The 19275-nt window shown below is 40.8% G+C and overlaps 1 protein-coding gene across 1 annotated transcript; it reads right to left on the bottom strand.

Moving 5' to 3' along the window:
• Positions 1-1984: 1984 nt before the first annotated feature.
• On the bottom strand, positions 1985-18595 carry LOC143122380 (SWI/SNF-related matrix-associated actin-dependent regulator of chromatin subfamily A member 2). The gene is made up of 6 exons (XM_076283187.1): positions 18361-18595; positions 15348-15571; positions 8872-8977; positions 3507-3608; positions 3162-3270; positions 1985-2991 (listed from the first exon to the last, which is right to left on the bottom strand). The coding sequence occupies exons 1-6, from the start codon at positions 18442-18444 to the stop codon at positions 2846-2848; spliced, it is 771 nt and encodes a 256-aa protein (XP_076139302.1). The 5' UTR covers positions 18445-18595; the 3' UTR covers positions 1985-2845.
• Between the last annotated feature and the right edge of the window lie 680 nt (positions 18596-19275).

Here is a 19275-nt window from a genome sequence, read left to right as displayed (position 1 = left end):
CCCCCCATGAACGAAAGTACACAAAACTTGGCATGCATTCGGAGGGTGTCATAATGATCCTACACTTTTATTTTCGTGCAGTTTTGACCTTATCAGCCAGAGATATTGTGATGAAAACACCACGTTTTTACTTTTTTGTGTTTAACTAGGTGGCGCTATACATGAAATGAGTGGTTATGTAATGGGTTGACATGGCCCCTTGAGATCAACATACAAAAAAAATGGTCCTCCTAACCCCTACGGTTCTCGAGATATTCACAGAAAACTGTGTCTGCCCTACCCTCATTTCGGGGGGTCCAGTCCAGCGGGGGGGCTACAGATCAAAACGAAAAACGATGGTTCCATGCTATCCATGTGGGGTTACATGCCCACCAAGTTTCGTGTACCCCGGTCTTTCAGTGTCCCGGGAATCATTGACGGAAATTTGGGCATGCGAAAAAGAAAAAAAACAAAAAAACAATTCTGACTAAACCTATATGAACGCCGCTTCGCTGCGCAGCGGTCATAATAAGGGACAGTCAACATAAAAACACCTGGAGCAAATGAAGCTAACTTGCACCACCTGCTGGTCAAATGGCTGCATTGGCTCAGTCAGACATGATTTACAGTATGATGATTTCACCACTATCAATGAGTTTTGTAGCCCTTCAAAATTATATTTGCTGCCGCTAGGGGCGCGTCTAGATTTCTAGGCTATGAGTTTTGGGCTTACCACAGAAATTGCATGTATGGTCTGTGTTTGGCAAACAATTTGTCATCTTTCTCTGTAATATTGTCCAACATAATTACTGTGAGTTGGCAAAAACTCACTTAGCCTTAGTCCTGAGACAAACTCCAGAGGTGAGAGGATGTTAGATGGCTAAGCACTGGACTGCACTCTATGGGGCCTATAAACTTGTATACTTGTATACCCTCTAATGTTAACCATTAAGGGAGTTATACTGTATGCTTTGTGCTATACAACAAATATCATTCCCTACCTAACTCCCCACTATGCTATCTCCCACCTCAACTACTGCAATGACCTCCCCTCCCATGCACACTTCACAGAGAAATTTTTACCGATCGTTCAGAATGTGGTGGATTTTTGATTCAGCAAAGAGTTGTTAACATCCAACATTAATAAAATAATAATATAATACAAAATGCCCATATATAAAGGGGATATATACTACTACTATTATTAATGATAATAGTAATAATAAAAAAAATAATAAAAGATCATGAAGAAAATTAAAACTAGTTTCGGGTAAAATTGTCTGCCAAGTGAGTAAATGTAAATATTGAGGTGAATGTATTAAATAAACAGTACTTTTTGATTGGGAAATATGGAATGTGGTCAGACAAAAAATACTGAATAGTTCCTGCCCACTAGGGTGCAGTACAACTTAAAAAGGGTCTTCATAATTGTAAATAATTTGCTTTGGTGTATTTGTTTTTGGACTGTAAAGTGTGTGGTGGGATTTCCAGTAGGAGTTAGCTATCTCTGCTTAAAGATCTACTTTTGTAATCATGTCAATTAAACTGGTCTATGCCATGTAAATTCCTGCCATAATGTACCTGCAAAAACATTGTAAATGGTCAAATGTGTCTTCAGGAAGGGAATGATAGTAACATGTTCAGTAGTTTTTTGTTTTAATTGTTGCTAAAATAAAACAAATTATGGTTTATTTCCCCTGTAGATATTAGGACTTTAAAAGTAACACCTAAAGGCACTGATGTTATCCAAACTGAATGGTTCCAAATACATGTCATATCTACTTTACGATGGATAAGCAAACACCTCATACTGCATGTAAATATGTAGCATTGGTGGACAGTTTGTGTTTAATCAAATTATTAATGTGTTCCTCACTAAAGGCCATGACTAAAGAGTTTCAGATGGACAAAATAATTCCTTTGTGTAATACCCACCATTAGTACATGGTAAGGTGTGCCACTGAGTCCTGACACCATACAAAAGTCAAAACGCATGTAAGAAGACTTCTTGTGTTTTACAGCTTTATTCCAACCATTTCATACAAACCTTTATAAACGTCAGACTGTACACACCCACCCTAGTTCCCAAACAAGATCTGAATAGACTACATACTGTAAAAGATGTCATCAAAAGGCGCCTCTTTGAGGGCATATTTTGTAGTAGCTGAGTTACATCATCTTCATGCTCCAAGACAACACAGGGCGTTTTCCCACTCACATATAGTCAAGGATTTACAACAGTTAAAAAAGAGAGATGGATGGTGCAGAGGCTGATCAGTACAAACAGCTCAGGTCATGCAGCTTCACGTCTCACCCAGACGCAGGGCTGGAAATTAATGTGAAGGGCAGATGAGAGCGAGGGAAAGAGAGGGAGGGCAGGAGAACGAGGGATTCATAGGATGGGACAGAGGGAGGGGTACCGAATACTTGTGGACACAAAAGGCAGTTTTAAGGCTGGGCACATCTCATGGAGCAACACTTTCCTCCGTTTTCAGTGCAGTCCTTTGAGATAATCTTTTCCACAAGGAAAGAATGGATGATAATATGAATCCAAACATCAGCAATGTCCAAGCAAAATAGCCGAGTAGCAAAGATGGCAATTAATGTCTGTAACCAAACAATTTGGTATCAACGCATGGGGAGAAGGGCTATATAGTCAACAGCTCACACTCTGCTCATTATTATCTGCCGAATGTATTCATTTTAATTATTAAATATAATGATAGTCTGTGTAGTAATATACTTAATCAGAGATAAAGAGGAATAGATTTGATTATGAATTGAATGCAAATAACTCAGACACATGTGTGAACTGCCAGCTACTGCACCCTGTTAGAGGTATGAAGATGACAGCAGGATTGTCAGGTCAGTCTTCCTCCTGTCCAGCGTTGTCCTCGTGTTCCTCTCCACTGTCCTCATAGCTGTAGCTGCTCACCGCTTTAGGATTCGAAATGGCGCCAGCGTTATTACTTTTGTCAACGTCTCTGTGTTGCTGGATTGGCTCTGCTTTTGCTGAAAAAAAAATTATTAATGGTTCATTAATGTTAACGTGGCTGTAACATGAATTATTACTAATGGTTGGAAAAATCATATAAAACAACAACAGACAACATTTGCTAAGACAAACATGAGACAAAACCAAACTCCAGGTACAAGCTTGATGCATGGTAGATCATCCTCACCTTCAGCTCTTGCTAAAGCCGGTTTTTCTTCTTCACTCTTGTCATTAGTGGCAAGTCTTTGCCGAGCACTTTCAAAAACAGACTGCAGTACAATAGAGTCCTGGTAGATCTTAAAGAAAGGGACACAGAGAGTGTTACACAACTACCTTCCCCGGCTGATTTACTGAACACAGAACCTAAGAAAGAGCTGAGTTCATTCTTTATTGACGACGGGCAGAGTAACAGCGTCTGGGATGCGGTCATTTCCACTAGTAAGAATAGTTTTGTGAAGATGCTTAATTAGAACATAAAGGTTGTTCAAAATAAGGGAACAAAGACACGTTGAACACAGTGCTATATGCTCACCTGCGATCCCTCCAGGTTGAATGTCTGAGCATTATGGCACATCAGCGCAATGTCCTTCTCCAGATCAGCAACACTTCTGTACTTATGGTTGCGCACACGTTCCTGTATGAATATTAGATCATTAGAGCTGCTTCAACATAGGGTATGAGCAAGGAAATTACTTAATATTTTGCCTATATATTTACAACCAGAGAACTCCAGACCTCTTGCAACAAAAGAAATCTCAACAATTTAAGACATCACTGAGTGACAAAGATCTACAATGGAAGCTGTTTTCGGAAAAAAAACGTTATTACTCAGCTGTAAAGCGAGTTACGAGGTTATGACGCCAGTCACATAATGTTGTATTTCTCCAAAAATATATAGGGTTCATATAACAGCTTAAAACGCTTAAGATAAACGCGTAATGTTATTTGATGACAAAGTGACACAAAATGAATGGGGGTCAATGGAATGCTAACTCCAAGTGGTCGACTTCTAGCCTCAAAGCCGCCCATAGGGGGTACGCTTTTCAAACGTTCGCCTATTCCCATGGTTTCATCAGGCCCCTTGCCACAGCTGTATAAAATCAAGCACCTAGTTTATGAATGCAGACTGCATGGTGCTTGTTTTTATACACCTGATTTTATACACCTGTCACTAAGACGACAGAAGACAACTCTCTCTCTTTCTCTTGCATCACAAAGCAAGCAGGGTGGTTTGATGAGATGCCTTACTCAAGCTGCTACAGAACCAGGGTTACGTCAATGGCCTGAAGTTCTATTTCTAGTTCAAGCATCAATTACAGTCTATCACTCATGTGGTTGTGTGCAAATCCACCAGAATGCAATCTCTTTTCCTTTTTACAACTTCTCCCTCATTGAAACCTGAGGTCTGAAAAATGGGAATCTGAGATAGGAGGCATCTCATGTCCTCGCCTCCTCACTCCAACATCCAAATGAAGACAGGGGTATCTGTTTACTCAATAAAACAGGCTTACCTCGTTACTGGAAATCAAAAGAACACAATGCAGGTTCAGTTGACTTTATCTTACATGGTGGCAGTGTCTTGGACTCAGTAAAAGTGTGGCATATAGTTCCACAATATTGGATTATGTGAAGACTTGAGGCTATGTCATACCTTGCATGCTGCAGATATCTAGTGGCTTTTAAATTAATTCATCATCCATCTACTCGACTCTAGCTAGGGAGATGTATGCTGTGGAAGATATATGGTATAATCCATTAAGGGGCTTCTGAATGGCCCTTTGGTGTGGTGTGCCACCTAACTATGTAGGGATGGTGGAATTTGTTAGTAGGCACAAAGATAATGACCACAGCCACAGTCGTACAGGCACAATGAATCAGAGCCTGGTATACACTGGGTAGTGAAGACCATAGCGAGACACCAAAACAACTACTGGAAAAAGAACCTATTCATGCGAGTACACAATCATGTGATTTAAACTGAGAAAACCAAATGATTGTAGCTGCCAGGCTTAACCAGTGTTTCCAACAAACTGAGTAATCAATGTATCAGGTGGTGGTTGGACTTTGTGAATAAGTCATCTCAGAGATTGGGAAAATTATTTTCTCTCTCTCCTCTTTCTCTCCCTAGGTCATACTACATTATCTCTTTTACAATAAACTGTTTAGGCATTCTCCAAAATGATCGCTTAGTTCACACCATTTCAGTGCATGTTATTGGAAAACTCAGAATTTGAATGGCAGCCATTGGAAATTGATTACTTTGGCCGAGCCATTCACAGTGCTCCTCAGCACATTTGGGACACAGATGGTTAGGAATCCAACAAAAACACATAATTCACTTTGTACAGCAACAGTATTGATGAAAGAACACATAAAGAGATTAGTGGGTTACACAAGGAATCCACAATATCCCCCCCTCCCCTCCCTCAGCTTCAAGCTACAAGCTTCATCATTTCACTGAGAAAACACAGAGGCAAGCCTAAATGAGGAAGAGCCAAATAAGGCAGAGGAGGCTGCAGTCATGCCTCTGACTCGCCGTATGGTAGAGGTATAGACTGTCACTGCACTTGTTTTACCATGCAACACTACACTACCCCAACTGACAATATGATCTTGCACTAGCTGCAGCATGTGAAGCAAATGAGGATGCACCTTTCTGTGTCTCTGAGGTCGATGTGAGCAATGCCTTTAGGAGGGTTAATTGTAAAAAAAGCTGCTGGACCGGATGGAATTTCTAACAGGGTTTTGAAATCCTGCGCTGCTCAGTTAGCTCCTGTGTTCACTTATATCTTTAACACATCATTGGCTCAAGAGACAGTTCCTACTTGCCTCAAGCAGTCTGTTATTGTTCCAGTACCGAAAAACAAAAGTCCCTCATGTCTGAATGACTACCGCCCAGTAGCCCTGACGTCTACAGCGATGAAGTGTTTTGAGAAACTTGTGAAAAACATAATCTGCTCATCCCTCCCTGCCTCCTTCGACCCCCTCCAATTTGCTTACAGAGCCAACAGGTCTACAGAGGATGCCATCTCAATCCTCATGCACACCACCTTAACTCACCTGGAGGAGGGGAATGGGAATTATGTGAGGATGCTGTTCATTGACTTTAGTTCAGCATTCAACATGATAGTACCTCTCACCTTGGTCACAAAGATGAAGGCCTTAGGACTGAACACCACCCTGTGTCACTGGATATTTGACTTTCTCACCAACCATTCACAAGTGGTTAGAGTGGGGGGTCTGACATCTGACACATTAACCATCAGCACTGGCGCTCCCCAAGGCTCCTCAGCACTCATGACCCCCCCCCCCCCACACACACACACACACACACCTACATGACTTTTAGCACTTTTACATCCCTCTCCCTATGCTACAGACCTTTTATTTATTTTCTTATTTCATCACACGTCAAAACACACACACACACACATATATCTGACTTTCTCCAACTTTTGCACATCTCCATAGAACTTTTTATTTATTATTTTTGATTTCTCCTCCATCTATCTACCCATGTCCTTGGTTGCCTAGCCTTTCTGCCCCCCCACCACAACCCCCCACCCCCACCCCCATCCCCAACACACACACAAAAAACACACACACTTACATCATCACTGTCATCACCTCACATACATACAGCACACTGCTTGCTACAGTAAGCCTCCTCTACATACTTGCTGTACACTGCCCCCCCCCCTCCCTACATACACAGCACATTGTCTTCAGGATCTTCTCCAACACACATCCTCTACATACTTACAGCACACTGCCCCCACCTACCCACACACACACTACACACACACACACACAGTCACTGCTCCACTCCCCTCCCGCCCACACACACATCTTCACTGTCATCACTCACATACTGTACATCACATACATACAGTACTCTGCTTGCAATAGTAAGTCCCTTCACCATACTTGCAGTACACTGCCCCCCCCCCCCCCTCTCCCCTACATACACAGCACATTATTTCATCAGGAAGCTTCTCCAACACACATCCCCAACATACTTACAGCACACTGCCCCCCCCCCCCCAATACACAGCACATTGTCTCATGAGGAAGCTTCTCCAACACACATATTGCACACTGCCCTCTCCCCACATACACAGCACACTATGCCATCTCCCTTGTCATCCCCCCAACACACACACCAAGACCCCTGGCAGTTGGGTTAGCCCCTTGAGCCGTGGATCTGCCCAAGGTTTCTTCCTTAGTAAGGGAGTTTTTCCTTGCCCCTGTTGCTCTTGGGTGCTTCTTGTTGGTGCCCCCCCCCCCCAATCCCAATCCTCCCCCACCTTTCTTATGCAACCCTAATTTCACTGCATTTCTTACATCCAGTAACTATATGCATGTGACCATAAACTTCCTTGTATCCTTGTATGATTGGCATGTTGTGCTTATATATAGAGTCTGGTTGCAACAAATTGTATTTGGCAGTGAAATTAGATGTCCTTTAAGTGTAATTTATTAAAATAAATATCCTTAATAAATAATAGATTTTTTTATTTTCATAATACTTTCATAAATGTTGCCTCCCAACACCCTTAGTTTCTTTCTATACAGAGTAACAGTAAAACAGCCTAAGGCTGCACAGAAAGGGTTCTTTTATATATTACAGGGGGGGGGGGTATTCTGGTATTTGGTTTAAGCACAAAAACAACTGCTATTGTGGGCAGTTCAGGCTCCGTAAATGAGACGAAAACAAATGATAAAGATCTGTATCTCTCAACCACACGCCTGATACCTGAGGGAGATACCCGGCCTGTCAAGACTATAATGTGGTTATCAATCATACCAAGGCAAGACTACAAGCTTGTGGAGTGGGATGAGTGGAGAGGGATGTATTCCAAATTAACACACAAACTGTATACTTTCCATCACAAACTTCTTTTTTCCATGTCAGATTGGATGTAAGTTCTGCCCACAAAATGATTACCAAAAAGTGCCAAGATGTAATTCTATTGTTCTGTAGTGCTGACTGGCAAACCATAATGCCAAAGTCTGTTTTAGCACAAACCATTTCTGTTAAACTTTGAAGTGCTTGTCTTATAGGGCTTACATCTGACTCAGAGACCACTGTCCAAAACACATACATGTAGTATATTGTTGAAGTGACATCATATGTAATTATACAAAATAATCAATCAAATCTCTGCAGGATGCAGCACTTTCTCACATTGTTTCTCACAATAGCTATTGGAATGAGCAGATTTCATTGCCAGATGTTCCATATAGTTCCAGTTCTTTAGATTGGGAAAGACTGCTGAACCATTTCCAGATAATAGTTGTCTCCTGATTGACTGTCTGGATCTACTGGATATGTGCCCTTGTAGGCCAGCTCTTTGGGGTTGATTTAAGCAATAAGTCCCGAGAGGGCGTAGGTTCCACTGATCTTAGAACAGCTAAGTGATGTTGTTAGGCACGATGTGCAGCGGATAGCTGGCCTATAAGAACACATATCCAGTAGATCCTGCAGTCAGTGCTGGAGCTTTTCTAAAATGGTTACTACATATATACATATCTGGCAAGATTTCATAAAATAAAGGCACAGCAATGAGAAATGTAATGATTTATTCATAGATAATCATTCTTCCTCCAGGAAATATATTTCCTCTATCTGAATGGTTGCAAAGCAACGTCAAGACACAGCTACTCTGGTAGCACAGTACTATAGAACAAAATGCGGTCAAGGTGTATGTTTGTGTTGGATTTTACAACAGCTTCGAATGCAATTTAGCCAATCATAATCAAGGACCGGATAGAAAGTTGGTTTTACACTAGAACAGTTATGTTTAAGTATCAACATATAAAAGTAGGACACAATATGGAAGAAGACAATAAAGTGTGACTTGAACTCAACCAGAAGCATATCTGTAATGTCTTACTCTTATCCTCCTGAAATCCACAGGTTTGCGGATGAGTTCGTAGTATTCAGGCACCTCTTTTCTGGAGGGCAGCTGCACAAAACCCTTGCTGATCTGTCTTCCTAACCTGGAAGAAGCCATTTAATAAAAGCTGTTAGGGAATGATGATCCAAGTTATGTACTTTAAGACAAGTATTTACTCTCGCAATTAAAGAACTCCTAATTGTGATTATACTAGTCATTTAGTTAGTATGCTATACTAATTTTATAAGGTCCCAACAAGGGAACAAATGGTAACAGCCAATAGTCAAATGTTTTCTGATGATTTTCTCACCTATTCAACTGTGGAAGAAAAGTTTATTTGGTCAACAGGTTCTATCTGCATTGCTGGATGGATGTTGGTTAAGAGGAGCTCCACACGTTAGTATGTATTTGGAATGCAACCAAATAAATTGAGCAAACAGGCCTTCTAGGTTGTGGTTATGGTATTTAGCAGACGCTTTTGTCCAAAGCGACATACACATAACAACTATACAAAGTTCAATTTAACAGTAAACAATTAAAAAAGTTGGTAAGACTACATTAAGGAGAACAACAATAATAAACAACAATGTCAATTCAATCAATAGCCTAATGAAAATAAAGAAATACTGTACAAACCATAACACATAAGAAATGCTAAATAAACTAAGTGCATGTTGAACAGATATGCCTTAAGACCCCTCCTGAAAGTCCCAAAACTATCACAGGAACAGAGAGCACTGGGCAACTCATTCCACCAACAAGGAACCACTGAGGAAAAGAGTCTTGAATTTGACCAAGCGTTTATGGCTGGTCGACACAACAGACGCTCATTAGAAGACCGCAGTGGGCGGTTGGGTTGGGTATAATCTTGATCAGTGAATTAAGATAGCAGGAAGCAGATCCAGTCAGTGTCCAACAGGCCAAAGTGAGAGATTTAAATTTAATTCTGGCCACTATAGGGAGCCAATGGAGAGTAACTAGGAGAGGAGTTATATGTGTCCTCTTTGGCTGATTGAAGACCAGGCATGCTGCAGCATTCTGAATCAGTTGTAACGGCCAGCTAACAGTGAATTACAATAGTCCAGCTTGTAGATAACCATGGCCTATACAAGAAGTTGTGTGAAATCTTGTGTCAGATGAGGTCTGATCTTCTTAATGTTGTAAAGGATAAACTGACATGATTTTGCAATTGAGGCTACATGCTCAGAGAAGTCGGTCACTACAATTACGTGCCGATCTAGTTAAACCCTCTTCTGTCCTGCTGGGCCCCTCAGATCCTCCATCCTGGGTCTTTTGGCTATTCCAGAGTAGAGAATAACCAATCTTTTCCAGTTAGGGCCCCTAAACTCTTGAACAGCCCTCACAATATTTATTCTGCGCCGTCAGTGTCAGGCTTTATTATCTTTATTATCCCTTAAGACACACTTATTAAATAGAGTTTCTTCAGTGAGGGGTTCCTTTCAATTTCGTTTCCTTTTATTTCACTTTATTATTATAATTTTTATTTTATCATTATTTAATTTACTGTATTTTTTTATAACTGCCTTTTCTTTGTGCACAGTACATAAACGGCACAGAGTACACAGTACACTTTTTTGTATTTTCCTTTTAATCTATTTGAATTAGTGTTTCTGAATTTTTTTGTTGTTGTAAAGCACCATGTGCTAAAAAAAGCTATGTAAATATAAATAATAATAATAATAATAATAAGTATTATTATTAGGCTATTATAGTCTACAGAGCTGAATAAACAAAACCTAATCAGGCATACTCTCAGAATTCTTGCATTCATCGATTATGACATCATGCTATAATGCCTATGACATAATCGGCTGAGAGTTCTGCTTTGAACATTCAAACAAAACACTGTCACTTTGACACAGACTGATACAGAGACAGCATTAGGGAAAACATTCTTCCTGCTATTGCTTCTTTTTTCCATTATGTCACGGACTTGCCGGGCTCCTCCTCCTTGTTGCTCTTTTCCTGTCTTGCGTCTCCTCTACAGGTGGGCCAAGCACAGGTGTGGCACAGGTGTGATGCGACGCGTGTGTGATTACTTCCTGGATCGTGGGCTTTAAGATCTCGCCAGACCTGGTTGTGGAGGCCGCCGCTTATCCTCCTCTCCCGCACCATTTTGGCTATTTGTTTCTTTACGCACGACACCTCAATTCTCATATCGCATACACTTTTATTTCCCAACCTATCATTTATACTGACTTTACTTAACCTACGTTGTTAATTCTTTAACTTAAATAAATCCATATTTTTATACGCCAAAATCCGCGTGGTCTTCCCTCTCTGGTTACATAGCCTAGTAGGCAGAATGTAACAATTACTTCACAGTTTTGAATTAAGATTAAAGGTAAAACGTAAGAGGGACTCAAACAGCTGAAAATGGAGTCCCGTGGATGCTTCATGGATGCTCTGAGGTCTCTCTGGGCCAGCATCAGGAGCAAGGTCAGTAAAAGAGGAACCAAACAGCGGCGCAGAAACTTGCGCATTAGCAAGATGCAGGCCATGGAGAGGATGGACCGGAAGGGGACTGAATAAAAAAGTGAAATCAAAGGAAAAGGTCCCCAAGTCTGGATTGAAGACCTCCTACCAGAACAGGGGAAGAGCTCGACTTGTGGCCTATGGATGGAAGCCGAGGGGGAAAGAGGGCAAGCCAGCAAGGAGCAAAGTCCAGGAGAAGATGGACATCACCCTGCAGGCTTTGCAGGACTCTCGGAAACCCCTGAAGGTCCAGCTGAGAGCCCAAAAAGGCCCGCAGCCAGAGATGGCAGAACATGGTCCTGCAAGAAAACACCAGGCCACCAGCCATCCAGGACAAAACGGGGACATGTAAGTGAAATAGTGGACTAGAATCAACACATTTGTATTTCAGAATGGTTAGGTTAATGTTTGGGCTGAGACACTTAGGGTTGTATTTTGCACACTGGCGCATGGCGTAAAACTCGCTTTCCACCCGCGCAAAGTTTAATTCGGTATTTTGCACGTTTATTTTTTAAACAATGCGCCCAGGGGTGTGGCAATTAACAACCTAGGGAGAGGCCTGGCGCATTGTCTAAAAATCGCTATCGTACAACTGGAGAAGTCTATGGCGAGTTGTTTATATGTTATTTTAAGAGCGCATTGTCAACAGTCATATTGGCAGGTGCACGCACCATCCTTCTATCATTCATGAACGCACACCAGCGCACGTCCATGCAAAACATTACAAATTGCATGATTACAATGGGAAACATAATTAGAATAAAGATATTATAAAATACTCTACGTCTCATGATGAGTAGTTATTCGTCATCATTTGCAAATTGGTAATGACGGTTAAAAGTGATTAGGGGAGAGGCGAGAGACAGGTATGGAGCACAGCTGAAGACACACTGTCACGAGATTTAAGCAACTCCTCTGCAGGATAAATGTTGTTTTATTCAGTCATTTGAGCAATATTAGGGTAAGTGTTGCTTTTTCCAGCCTATGTTTTCGATGGTAACCCATTGTCAGTCAATAGTGAAAGTAACTGTATATAACTGTCTTGTCGTTGACTGACACCTTGGTAAAGTTAGTTTCACTTTGCCAATGAGTTCAAATAATAGACGAGTGCAAATGCGTGAAGGCTATGCTAGGTTTTAGTAAAGCATGGTTTAGGAATGACTATTCCATATGGTCTCGCAAGCAGCCTCCTTAAAATGTGCTGTTGAATGCCAAAATACCAATGCATTTATTTGACATATCGCGCTTTGCGCCGTTAAAGGGAATGACAGATGTCATTCTCATTGGCTTAAATGATGTTACGCCCCAAACACACCCATATGACTGATTAAAAAACCTAGGAACACCTTGTTGCGCCATGCACTCCACGTTTGATAACGAAACCCCTCCCAGTGTGAATTGGACATCCTACTAAATTTGAATAAAAATTAGAATGTCATGATAGGGCCCTTATTGTAAATGACTGAGCCTCAATAATGAAGCCTGTTTTACATATATTAGAGAGTCCTGCCTGTGATGGTGAGGAGGAACCTGTGGAGAGAAAGGAGCAGGAGATGAGCCTGGCTGAGCAAACCGAACTTCCTGTCCCTGTAGAAATGAGTGAGTTGAGAAAACTGAAAAACTGGATCTGGAATAGAATTGAAATCGGAAACCAAGCTGTACCATGTAACTGATATTCATTTGGAATGAATGAATTTTGATAGGCACTGAGTCCATGGACAATGATGACTTGGAGGACAAAGTGCAAATTGACAACACAGAGGAAGGAGATGTCCAAGGTATGAAGCTGCTCGAACAAGCAGAAACTCATGGGGAATACTGTATCTATCTGTACTGTTCCTAGAGAATCAAAAATAATTATTATAAAAGAACAAAAAGAGGTTTTAAAGTTGAATAGTTATTAGGAAATCCCATAACCCAGGTACAGCACTTTGATTCTGATAAATCAATGAATTGATTGAGTTGAATTAATGCATGTCCTCTTTTACATTATGGCACAGGATATTTGGCAGAGGACGAACACCTGTCTGCATTTGTAAGACTGGATGACTGCAATGAGGCATCAGAAGATTACACCTGTGTCTATTATTATTACTAAAGTTTGATTAGTTATTTTATTATTTTATTTTGGATTATTATTGTTTTTTATTTCCCTCACTGATAAATCAAATAAAGTATTTTGGCCAATAAATATATTGCAGAATTGCAATGACTGTTTTGTAAGGCCCATGAAAAACAACTGAGAAATATTATTTTATACATTAAATATGAATCGGAAATAATGCCCGTCCCTGTGTGTGTGTGTGTGTGTGTGTGTGTGTGTGTGTGTGGATGGTAAAAAACCTTTTGATACAAAATACTCTAAAACACAAAATACAAATTATAGTTTTGATGAAAAAGTAATTTCATAGATTGTATTTCAAAAATCCAAAAAATCAATTTGCAAGGTGACATGACTTGCAAATGATAAAGAATGTAGACATGTTTGTAATAGAATACCCAACATGGAAGCCGAAATTGAATAATATATGATGTGCTCGATCAATAAATAAAAAAGCAATCCTTTAGCCTCTTTGTTTAATATATAGTATATATGTCTTAAATTATAGTATTATAATATGTCTGAACGCCGCATGTGGTCTTTCCACAAGACCCACTCACCCATGGCTCACTAACAAGAAAAGTCAATTTAACTGAAGAACCATGCTCGTATCTCCCCTCTTCCCTTCTTCCCAAAGGGTCTTCAGAAAATGGTGTTCAAGCAAGTTTCTGATTCCTATGTAAAAGAAAACTACTAGACCTTAAGGAGCCAGGTTTCAAAAGTGGCTATTCTATTGAGGCTACTCTTCTATCTGCGATTGAAGCATTGAAAGCAGCTAAAGCATCAGGTTTTGAGAAAGTGAACCATGGCATTATTCTCTCTACATTATTAGAGCTAGGGATTTCTGGGAAAACGCTAAATTGGCTTGCATCCTACCTCAAAGGACGTTCATTCAGTGTGTCTTGGCAAAGACAGGTATCAGGCTCACAACCTAAACACAGGTATACCTCAGGGATCAGTACTAGGGCCCCTTCTGTTCTCCATTTGCACCACTTCACTGCTCCCATAGATTTGCATATCATTTTTTATGCAGATGATGGTCAACTTTATCTGTCTTTCCCACCTGATGACTATTTCTGCTTGGACTTCTGCATGCCTCAGGGATATTTCTGTCTGGATGAAAGATTGACACCTTTAGCTCACTCTCTGCCAAGCTGAGCCTCTGGCATTCCCAGCCAATAAAGCTATTCCACAAAAAAATTCAGCATCCAGCTTGGCTCATCTCCCACTGCTACCCCCTGCTAAAATGGCATGGATGTCAAAATTGATGACCGAATGAATTTCTCTTAGCTTGTCTGCCAGTTGATATCTTAATTCCATGATCCACCTCTACATCCCTTCTCACCCTTTGCCTTCCTCTGATGAGCATCTATTATGTCGATCATCCATCAACATTAAGAGGTCACAGTCAAGACTGTTCTGCGATTCTTATTTTTCATATAGATCTCCGATTCTCAAGGTCACGAGCACTGTCGGTATGAACACCCCCCCCCCCCCAAGTTCATGCCCCCAGAGTGTAGCGCTGCCTGGCTGCTTTACTTTTTTTTTTTTTTGTAGCCTATTGACAGTACTTGGTACTCGAGAAACAGAGATATATATGAAAAATTGCCACATTTTTCCTTAAAACTTAATTTAAGCTACATTTTGTAAGTAGCTTCCACATCACTGCTGTTTTCTTATTTAATTTAATTAATTCTCCTTACAGAATCACTTTTTTTTTTAATGTGTTTATTTATTTATTTGGGATATATTAAAGGGTTAATTTTAATGTTTATTGATGTCATTGTCAGCAAATAACTATAAACATAAACATTTAAGATAGTATAATGATTTATTCAAAGATATTATTGGTGGGATATGAAAATATTTTACTCACGTGTCCTTATAGTTGATGACCATGTCCACAATGGTGTTCATTTGTTTGGTAAGATCTGGAGGATTTGGGGGGAGTTTCTCTGCTGGTGGTCGCCCCCGGCGCTTTTTCACTTTCTCTGCCCCTTCCTGTCCGGTCTCAGAGTCTTTGTTGCCTTGGTGATCACCTTTGCGCTTCTTCAGGCTGGTTTCCTCCTCCATGGCCTCAGAAACCCCGTTCTCCACAGCCTGAAATGGAGGCATACAGTACAATGTCCATGTTGTGGAAAAGAAAAGAGGAAAAACTCACACATCTGAACATCTGTTTTCAATTAGATTTGCACACGGATGGAATGTACTGTGTGCCAAATAATTTGGGATTCAGGGATAATTTGGGGTGTGTGATGAATATTAGACACACTGATTTGAATACTGTTTTAAATAGCAGAAAGACATACAGCACTGGAGCTATGTGTAATTCTGTAGGCTTCGAGTTCTCTTGAACGCGTCCTCATTGACTTGCATTGTATTTAGTGTAGTGCTACATGTGGTACAAAGTGGTATTACAAGAGAGCCAGTTGGTTTGCATTCTAACTTCAGTGGATATCTGGACAACACAGAGCATTAAGCATTTTTGACAGTACGTCAAAACATCTGTTAATTCACATTCTGTTGCTATTTCTAGGTCATTTTTGGATGTTTCAGACTAAAGAAGACTCCACATAGCACCTTTAAAGTTATGAAATCTAATGTGGCCTGATGTTATTCAGTTTACACAGAAGCCATTTCAACATATAGTTTGCAGTCTTTGGCCTCACAGTCTTGAATATGGTATGGTAAAAATGTACTCATAAACTGAGATAGAAATTGTCTTTATCTATTCAAAAAAAGGGTCCAAAGTGTTTGAAAGTTAAGAGAAATATGTGTTGAAGGTGCTCTTTGGTGTAACAAGGAGGACTACACACTGAAGAAGGCCGTTTGTGCGGCGCCACTACACGTGGGTTGTCACTCAGCTCACTTTTACATGTATACTATGTTTTTAAAGATCAAATCATGAAATGGCCACTAAGGCTATTTTATAGCAAATGAGGAGTGCCTTGGATTCTCTTTTTTCTCTTGTCCTTATCATTGCATCTATTGGTGATTCACTTTTAATCTGCTTTGTTGAATTCTTTCACAAAATGAACAATAAGAACTATAATCAAACTGTCTTCGGGACTGTGTGACTTCATTGGTTGTCATATCCTCTCATACAAATAATTGTTTGCATTCAAAATTTACATTTATTCATCTAGCAGAGGCTTTAACCAAAGTGTCAAGTCATGAGCACTGAAGCTATGCAGTGCAATAACAGACATGAAAGTAAGCAAATAGTGCTACTATCTACAATATTACAGAGATAACCAAAAGATGATAGTAAGGAAGTGCATGTCCAAGTTGGCACGGTAGGGTTGTTAGAGGTGTTAGAGGCTAAATTGATGTGTAAAAGTAGTATGAGCACATTATATCACCAAACTATGTTGTACTTTATACTATACAGTACTTATACCACAAACTATGTTGTGCAGTATGCTTGGATAGCGATACACAGTTTTCATGCCAGTATCTTAGTGTCTCAGTATCTTATGACTTTATGACTTATGGTTATGAGGTAGGCTGTGGTTCATATCAAAATTCAAAATCCTCCTCAACACTGAGTGAAGAAATCATAATGATGAAGTCATTCACTTTGATTGAAACAATTGACAGCACTTCCTCTTGAAAGGGAGAAGATTGTAGCTTGGAGAGATTTGACAGTGATGTCGCTTAAGTCACTAAACCATCTCTCTCTCTCTCTCTCTCTCCCTCTCTCAAACTTAAACTAATCAGCCAGTCAGCCCTCTCACAAGATCACTTGCTTTCAGATAAACACAAGACCATGCCATCCACCCACATATCAGTACAAACACTATCAGCTTTCTTTTTTTCGCATCCGGCTCGCTGTGTGTGTGAGTGAATAAGTGTGTTTGTGTCTGTGCTGCGGCAGTGGCTACTGTGTCTATCACACAAAGGCAATTAAAGCGAAGTGATGTGCTCTCAGTATAGCTTTGCTTTTGGCAGCTCCCAGATACAGGGAGCAGAACATTATGAATTCACCATAAAGTCACCGCTTGTAGGGGGGGGGGGGAGTATCTCTGTCTGAATCAGACGCATATGACGAGAGACAATGGCATGTGTGTCCCTATTGTGTTTTGCAAGAAAAACCCTTATAAATAGCATTCTGATAAATGCATACTGTCAGAGCCCTGCAAAAGTACAAAGAGCTCCAACATGAACAGACATCAGCACACACACACACACACACACACACACACACACACACACACACACACAGCCAAATTAAATACCCACGCTCTTGCACACATGTGCAGACACATCCCCAGGGGATCATGAACAAGAAGGCCCAGTAGTCGGAGGGGAAAACATTAATGCTATTTCATTAGTACTGCGAGCTGCACATGCAGAAAACGGGAAAGAGAGGAAGAGAGAAAATAGACCAGTGGCAGTGTGATCAGCATTCACTGTAAAGGGAAGCAGCGGATCTTGCATGTTAGCGGTCAGCGTAAGAGAAGGCTTTTTAAGAATACAGAGCTGGCACTCCTTCGCCAAGGAAAACAGAGGACACGCCATAATCCTAAAAGACAGGAAAACGACCTGACATGGGTGAGTGAGTGGGAATGTGTGCATGTGGGTGTACATGTCTTCTAGCCTGGCTAAAGCCCTCCACCACAACCGAGTAGTCTGGGAAATGATTCCCCTCGTCTCCTTGAGTTCACACCTACACAGACTCACACTCACGCTCTCACACACGCTCCCACACAGTCATATTGTCTCCCTCTCTCACTCTCTCGCTCTCTCTCTCTCTCTGACACACTCACACACACACTCGCACACACTCCCTCACTCCCGCTCTCTGTCTCTCGCTGTCTGTGCCTGTGTGATGTAGCCTGACTTAATCGCCTACACCAGAAGAGAAAAGAGGGAAGAGTGTTATTTACCTGACTGTGGTGTGCAGGCTGGATATCAGCTGGAGGGGAAAGAATTAGCAAGCCAGCATAGCAGCGTGCAGCAAGCCTCTTCATCAGCTGATCACTCAAAACGCACCACCGGAGAGGGGGGCGAAAAGCGCCGGCTTTTCATACACAAATCAATTGGCGTTGGGGAAGATGAGAGAGAGAGAGAGAGAGAGAGGGAGAGAGAGAGAGAGAGAGAATGGAATGGCGGGTTGCGGTACTGGAGCTTTTTCTCATTCTTACTGCTGGAGAGGGCCTTAAACTTTCGCTTTAATAGCCAATGTCGCAATCACATTTTTTTTTAAGCCTGCATTTTTTCCTCCCTGATCCCCTGTTAAAGATACCCGATCATGGTATTGTCTTGGGTGCCTGGAAACTGTTGTGTTCTTCATCCTCCTATGGAAACTGCTCTACTTACTAGACTACATGACAGCATGTGTGTTCATGTTTTGGTGTCCTGTGTTTATGCATGTGAATGTGTATTATAGCTATTAAACCAATCTGTCCTTTGCAGATTTATCATTGATTTTTAACAGCTGACCTCTTTCTTTGACATGTTTTTGCACAGGCTCACATTTTCCAGAGCTCTGACAACCCAAGACACTTCTTGCCAATAAACTCTGTTTCAGCACCACTGAAGACTAGTTTTATTTCCCAGAGAATGTTTTTACATTTGTACCACTGTGCTCAGTCTATCTGATGGGAATCAGAAGGGTGCCTTGCATGAGTGTTCTGCTTACTCACATTTCTTTTTGAGCTTTATGTGAGTAAACATAAAACTGAAGTATATATTTTACTCAGAACAAAATCCTATATATTTTTTTCAGAACTCCTTGCACATCAAAGATTTACATATTTCCAGCCACAATGTGTGATGCGTCATAAAGCTATGTTGGTGCT

Source organism: Alosa pseudoharengus, unplaced genomic scaffold (assembly GCF_046254945.1).
Source record: "Alosa pseudoharengus isolate Yale_2024_CS ecotype anadromous, Long Island Sound unplaced genomic scaffold, YU_APseudo_1.1 YU_APseudo_1.1_scf_14, whole genome shotgun sequence".
NCBI classification, from domain to species: Eukaryota; Metazoa; Chordata; class Actinopteri; order Clupeiformes; family Clupeidae; genus Alosa; species Alosa pseudoharengus.
Note: the sequence above shows the minus strand (reverse complement) of the source record. Positions and strands in the feature narration are given on the sequence as shown.

What these genes read in the sequence shown, in the direction of transcription:
- LOC143122380 (XM_076283187.1), bottom strand. Translation starts at nt 18,444, where the DNA reads ATGAAGAGGCTTGCTGCACGCTGCTATGCTGGCTTGCTAATTCTTTCC. An exon ending in AGCCTGCACACCACAGTCAG is followed by an intron (nt 15,572 to 18,360) that starts GTAAATAACACT and finishes CCTCCATTTCAG; the next exon opens with GCTGTGGAGAACGGGGTTTC. An exon ending in TCAACCTGGAGGGATCGCAG is followed by an intron (nt 3,271 to 3,506) that starts GTGAGCATATAG and finishes CCTTTCTTTAAG; the next exon opens with ATCTACCAGGACTCTATTGT.